Raw genomic sequence first — 5,865 nt, 5'->3', positions numbered from 1 at the left:
TGTGTGTGTGTGCATGTGTGTGTAAGTGTGTGCGTGTGTGTGTAAGTGTGTGCGTGTGTGTAAGTGCGTGTAAGTGTGTGCGTGTGTGTATGTGTGTGTGTGTGCATGTGTGTGCATGTGTGTGTAAGTGTGTGTGTGCGCGTGTGTGTGCGCGTGCGTGTGTGTGTGCGTGTCTGTGTGTGCGTGTGTCTGCGTGTGTGTGTCTCTGTGTGTGCGTGTGTGCGTGCGCGTGTGTGTGTGCGTGTGAGTGTGTGTGTGTGCACAGCCCAGGAGCTGCAGGCCACTCAGAGGGGACTCGGCGCAGTGGGGACCCACCCGGGGACCCCCAAGAAGGTGCAGACATGAGGTAGAAGGAGCTGGGCAGAGCCTGGGGCTGGCCAGGGAGGTGTGTGGGTGCTGCTTGCACCTGTAGGTCCCATCCTTGCAGGAAGCAGCCACGAAAGGTGACCCCGGGTGTTTCCCTGCAGGGAGGACCCACCGTGGTGCTGCTCCAAAATGCACAGGACCACCAGGATAAAGATCACCGAGCTCAACCCCCACCTGATGTGTGCCCTGTGCGGCGGCTACTTCATAGACGCCACCACCATCGTGGAGTGTCTGCACTCCTGTGAGTGTCCTGGCCCCCCAGCTGCACCCGGGGGTGCCCCAAGCCCCGAGGAGGGTGCCTGTGCTGCACTGAGACCCCCCCCCAAAAGCCCAAACCCACCCTGTACCAGGATTTGCTGCCACACGGAGCTGTGGGGTTGTGGATGGGGCCGGAGCCGGGCAGGGGTCCCAGCCCTGAGCTGGGGCAGGGGTGTGGGCTGCTTCTCAGGACTGGCACGGGGGCTCTGTCCCCTCGTCTGTCACTCTGGGTCACTTCTGCTCACTCTGGGTCTCTCCCCACAGTCTGCAAAACCTGCATCGTTCGCTACCTGGAGACCAACAAGTACTGCCCCATGTGTGATGTTCAAGTGCACAAAACCAGACCCCTCCTCAGCATCAGGTGAGCAGGGGGGGGCTGCCTGCACACTGTGCCCCTCCCTGGCCCCCAGAGCCCAGCCCTGGGTTGGTGCAGCCTGTGCCCACCCTGGGGTGCAGCCCCAGGCACCCCGGGCTGGGGAACAGGACCCCACAACCAGCCAGGCCAGGGAGGGTGCAGCTGAGCAAGGAGCAGTAACTTCTCTTGCAGCGTGAAACTCCCTGCTCTGCTCCCTGCAGTGGGGGTTTGGGGAGGTCTCCAGGTGAACAGGAACAGTGGGAAATGCCACCATGGAGGGGACAGCACTCAGGGACCATCTCTGTGGCAGCAGGAGGAGGCTGGGGTGGGTGCCAGGGGTTGCCCTGTGCCCATCCCTGCCCATCCCAGGCCACAGACTGTCCATCTGCCCATCCTGCTGGACGCTTTTTAACCTGGAGCTGCCTGAGCTTCCTGCTCTGCCCCTGGTGGGGACAGTGCCCTGCCCCTCAGGGGACACCCAGCTGGCAGCACCTGCTGGAAGGCAAGAGGGTTCCTGGCTGGCTCTGCCCCAGCTCCTTGTCTGGCTGGGAAAACCAGACACATCCCATCAGTGGTGGAATTGGCTCTGCAGGTGGTTGGCATAGAAACCACGACAGGCTGCAGAGCATCACTCAGCTTTTTTTATCCTCCTCTTGTTTTCTTTTTTAGCCTCTTCCCTCTAAATCTGTTCCTGTAGTAACACTTCTTCCGCCAGTTTTTTTGGTGATTGTTTTTTTTTTTTTCTGGTTCACTATGAAATATTTACACTCCAGCTCCCACAGCTCCCTTGCCAGAACATCCCTGAACATCCCTGCCCACCTGCCCAGATCTGCAGCCTCCTGAGCTTTTGGATGGAGGGGGAAATCATGGAGTCATGGACTGGTTTGGGTTGGAAGGGACCTTAAAGCTCATCCAGTCCCACCCCCTGCATGGGCAGGGACACCTCCCACCAGCCCAGGCTGCTCCAAGCCCCATCCAACCTGCCCTTCAACACTGCCAGGGATGGGGCAGCCACAGCTTCCCTGGGCAACCTGGGCCAGGCTCTCACCACCCTCACAGCAAAAAATTCCCTCCTCATGTCTCACCTCAATCCCCCTCTTCCAGTTTTAATCCATTCTCCCCTTGTCCTCTCACTACAAGCCCTTGTCCAAAGTCCCTCCCCATGTGGGGCACGTGAGTGCAGAGGTGACAGGGGCCTGATCCAGATGTGGTGCCATCAAAAACTCAGCATCCATGAGGGGCCTGATTGTCCCTTTCCTTCCCAAACTGGTGCCACAGCAGCACCAAAGCTCCCACACCCAGGGAGTGGGGTCCCCCCTGGCACCCCAGCCCCCACCCACCCCACCGTGCTGAGCTCAGTGGGGTTGAGTCATGCAAGAGCAGCAACCAGCTGGTAATTAAGCTGCCAATCAAGAGGCTGAGGCTGCTGTTTCATTAGCTTGTTGTAAATTATGGAGCAAATTCTCTGGGTATGTATTATAAATAAAATCCCAGCGGGGCCTCCTGAACCAGGGTGAGATCACTGAGGAGTTAGGGATGAAAGACACGTCTGGGCTAAAAATAATATAGGGCACAGTCATTTGTTTTTCTTTAAAATAAAGGCCTTATTATTAAAATGGAAATCATGGCAAGGTATAATTTACTTTTCACCAGCCCCACTGCCCTTAATTTGTTTTGGAGGTTTGTTTGTTGTGTTGGGTTTTTTTTCATTCACTTGAGCTGCTGCTTTTAAAATTGTGCCACTTGCCCTGCAGGGGCCTGAGCTCCAAACTCCCAGCAAAATCCCATTCCCAGGACTGGAGCTTCCCCAGTTCCTTGAATACTTGAGAAGATCCTGCCTGGAGACGTTCACATTTTAGGGAATCCTCTTTGCTTCCTGGCACTGGACGCTGTCCTGCCATCCTTACAACTGAGGGAAATCAAAGCCTGAACTGCAGCCAAGTCCAGAAATAAAATGAGATGTAAATTCCAACTTGCAGAAACATCTGCAGACCCTGGGTCAGATGGTTTTGCCATCATTTTGCCGACTGAAACACACCCCAGCCCCCAAACCCAAACCCTGCTGTCAGCACCCCGAGCCATCACAAGGATTTCTGAGGTGGTTTGGTCTCTTTTTCCAGAGTGAACCCTCGATGGGGAGTGCCAGGGTGGGTGGGTCTGCCCGTGAGACAGGGTGGTGGCATCACCATGGGTCGGGGTCTCCTGGGGGGAGGTGGGGAGAGGGTCTTGGGGTCACCCCCTCCCCTCCACCTGATTTCTCCCTCTTTTCCTGTGTTTGTTTTTTTTTTCCACCCCCAGGTCGGACAAAACCCTGCAGGACATAGTGTACAAACTGGTCCCGGGGCTTTTCAAAGGTACAGGGAAGGGACAGTGGGCACTGGGTGGGTTTGGGGGGGTTTGTAGCTCGTTCCCACCCACCGGTGAAACCGGTGCCCTGGATTTTGCTGCCCCTGTAAATGGGGAGAGTTCCTGGTGTGAAGGGACCTGGATGGTGCCCATCCCGGGGGCTGCTGCTGCTGGGAGGAGCCACGAGAAGCAAAGGTGGGAGCAGGAGCTTTGAGTTTGCCTTTCCAAGTGTCTGCCCATCCTTGGGGGACAAAACTGGGGGGATCTGCAGGCGAGTTGAGCCCGGGGGGCCGTCGAGCCCAGGGTCTCACTGGTACAACTGGGTTGCTCCTGCTGGAACCCCCGCTCTCCCAGGGCTCCTGCTGCACCAGGCGGGGAGCTCAGCAATCCGGGGTTCCCTCCTGCTCCCCAGTTTGCACCCATCTCCCCCTCCGTGGGATTTTTTTGTCACCTTCCTCCTCCCTTCTCCCGCAGATGAGATGAAGAGGCGACGCGACTTCTACGCCGCGTACCCCGTGGCCGAGGGTGAGCACCGGCCCCAGGGACCCCCCGGTCCCCCCTGTGCCCCCTCCCACGCCTCAGCCTCTCCCTCCCTCTGCTCCTGCAGTTCCCAACGGGTCCAATGAAGATCGCGGGGAAGTCTCCGAGCAGGACAAAGGGAACCTGACGGACGACGAGATCGTCAGCCTGTCCATAGAGTTTTATGAAGGCTCCAGGTACCGTTTTCTGGCTCCTCTGAAGCTTCTGTCTGGGATGGGGGGGTGGCGATAAACTCTCACCCTTCTCTTCCCAGCTCTGGAGCTGGAGCTGGGAGGTGAGGTGGTGATGACACAGCCCCTGCCCGGGGCTCAGCATCTCCCAGGGTGCTTGAATGGACAGAGGAGCACCCAAACCCCACCTGCCCTGCACCCCCATCCTCTGTGGGTGCTTGTTGTACCAGTGGGTCCCCTGATGGCTGCTCCCCGGGCAGGGGGGGGAAGGCTCCATCCCAGGCAGCAGAGCCCAAGGGCTGCCACCTCCCTGGTGCCTGTGATGCCTTCTGAAGGTGTCAGTGGAATCCAGAGCAGTGGTTGAGAGGGAGGCAGGGAAGGTGGCAGCCTGGGCAGTGCACTGGATTGAAGGTGTACATACATGGTCAGTGTGGCCAAGCCAGAGCTTGCTGGTGGTCACTGGATGTTGCCCTCCATGGCCGGCCCTTCTGGGGGGGTTATTTTCTCTCTCCACCTTCATATTCCTCCATAAACATTGTCCTGTGTTTAATTTCCTCCCTCCATGTGACCCAGAGAGGAGAAGAAGGGGACTGTGGAGAACGGGGACCTGGAGAAGGAGAAGGTGAGTGTGGTGGGACCACGGCATGGAGAGCTCCAGCTGCCTCCCGGGCCTCCGGGGTGGGGTGGGGGGACGGGAGGGCACCCCCAAACCGCCTGCTGGAGGAGGTGGGAGCTGCCCATTAATTGCACGGCGGGCTCTCAGCACCTCTCCCCCCGGGCCCCCCCAGCGGAGCGGGGAGCGGTTTCTGCGCTGTCCCGCTGCCATGACCGTCCTGCACTTGGCCAAGTTCCTCCGCAACAAGATGGACGTGCCCAGCAAGTACAAGGTGAGTCCCTGCCCGGGGTCCTCGGGGTGGGCTCGGAGGGGTCGATACCACCTTGGCTTCCCCAGCTGGCATCCCCTGCTGTTCTCTTCCCGTGCTTTGCCAGCTCTGGAATCCCGCGTTGGATCCCTGGGTGGGATCTGTCCCCTTGGGAGGTGTTGCCTGTGAACGTGGGGTTTGCTGCAGGGTTTGGGAAGGGCAGTGCTGGGAGCTCCAGCAGCCCCTGGCTCTGGGAGAGATCTGTGGGGATGGCAAAGACCCCAGGGGTGGCTCCGGGGGGGGCGGTGGTGCCTCTGCCCCCCGTACCAGGTGATTGTCACTGTCCCCTGGGCCAGGTTGAAGTCCTCTATGAAGATGAGCCCCTGAAGGAGTATTACACCCTGATGGACATCGCCTACATCTACCCCTGGAGGAGGGTAAGTGGAGCTGCCTCCTCCCTTGCCCCTGGAAGGGGTTGGGATTGTCTGGAGAAACCCCCAGTGCCGGGAATTGTCTGGGAGGAAAGGTCAGAAGAGCAGGGAGTGCTTCAGGGCTGGGGAAAGGTGGGGAAAAAGCTTCAGCGCTGGTGACTCCCAGCCCTGAGGAGTGAAAAAAGGGGATTCATTTGAAAATGGAAGAATTGAAAAGCCAAAGAAGGTGCGAATCAAAGAACCTCTAAAAGGAATAGTTTTAAAAATGGAGTTATTTAAAACTTGAAGCACTTAAAGGTGGAAGAATTTAAACACGGGGACATTTAAGAATTGAAAATACTGATTGAAAAGCTTAAAAACTGGCACTTGGGGCAGTGAAGCCCCGATGGCCCCTCCTGCCAGAGCTCTGGGCTCCAGCTGGGATTCCTGGGGGGGCTGCACGTGCTTTTCTGCTCCTTTCTCCAGGGCAGGGGGGAGGGTTGGTGGCCAAGCCTGGCTGTGCCACCAGCGCCGTGGTGGGGAGCAGGGGGGGGGGT

General features: G+C 58.3%; 1 protein-coding gene across 1 annotated transcript in view; it reads left to right on the top strand.

The window, feature by feature from the left end:
- The first annotated feature begins 491 nt into the window (after nucleotides 1–491).
- PCGF2 (polycomb group ring finger 2) overlaps nucleotides 492–5,865 on the top strand; it is a 17,544-nt gene continuing 12,170 nt past the window's right edge. Inside the window, exons 1-8 of the mRNA XM_009997300.1 lie at nucleotides 492–607; nucleotides 889–985; nucleotides 3,278–3,333; nucleotides 3,800–3,850; nucleotides 3,933–4,041; nucleotides 4,609–4,657; nucleotides 4,824–4,922; nucleotides 5,255–5,335. Of these exons, the coding sequence (XP_009995602.1) occupies nucleotides 496–607; nucleotides 889–985; nucleotides 3,278–3,333; nucleotides 3,800–3,850; nucleotides 3,933–4,041; nucleotides 4,609–4,657; nucleotides 4,824–4,922; nucleotides 5,255–5,335 (654 nt within the window). The 5' untranslated portion in view covers nucleotides 492–495. The remainder of the gene's footprint in view (nucleotides 608–888; nucleotides 986–3,277; nucleotides 3,334–3,799; nucleotides 3,851–3,932; nucleotides 4,042–4,608; nucleotides 4,658–4,823; nucleotides 4,923–5,254; nucleotides 5,336–5,865) is intronic.

This window comes from Chaetura pelagica, unplaced genomic scaffold (genome assembly GCF_000747805.2).
Source record: "Chaetura pelagica isolate M959 unplaced genomic scaffold, ChaPel_1.0 scaffold1034, whole genome shotgun sequence".
Lineage (NCBI taxonomy): Eukaryota > Metazoa > Chordata > Aves > Apodiformes > Apodidae > Chaetura > Chaetura pelagica.
The sequence above is the reverse complement of the archived record's forward strand: the minus strand, read 5'-3'. Positions and strand labels throughout refer to the sequence as shown.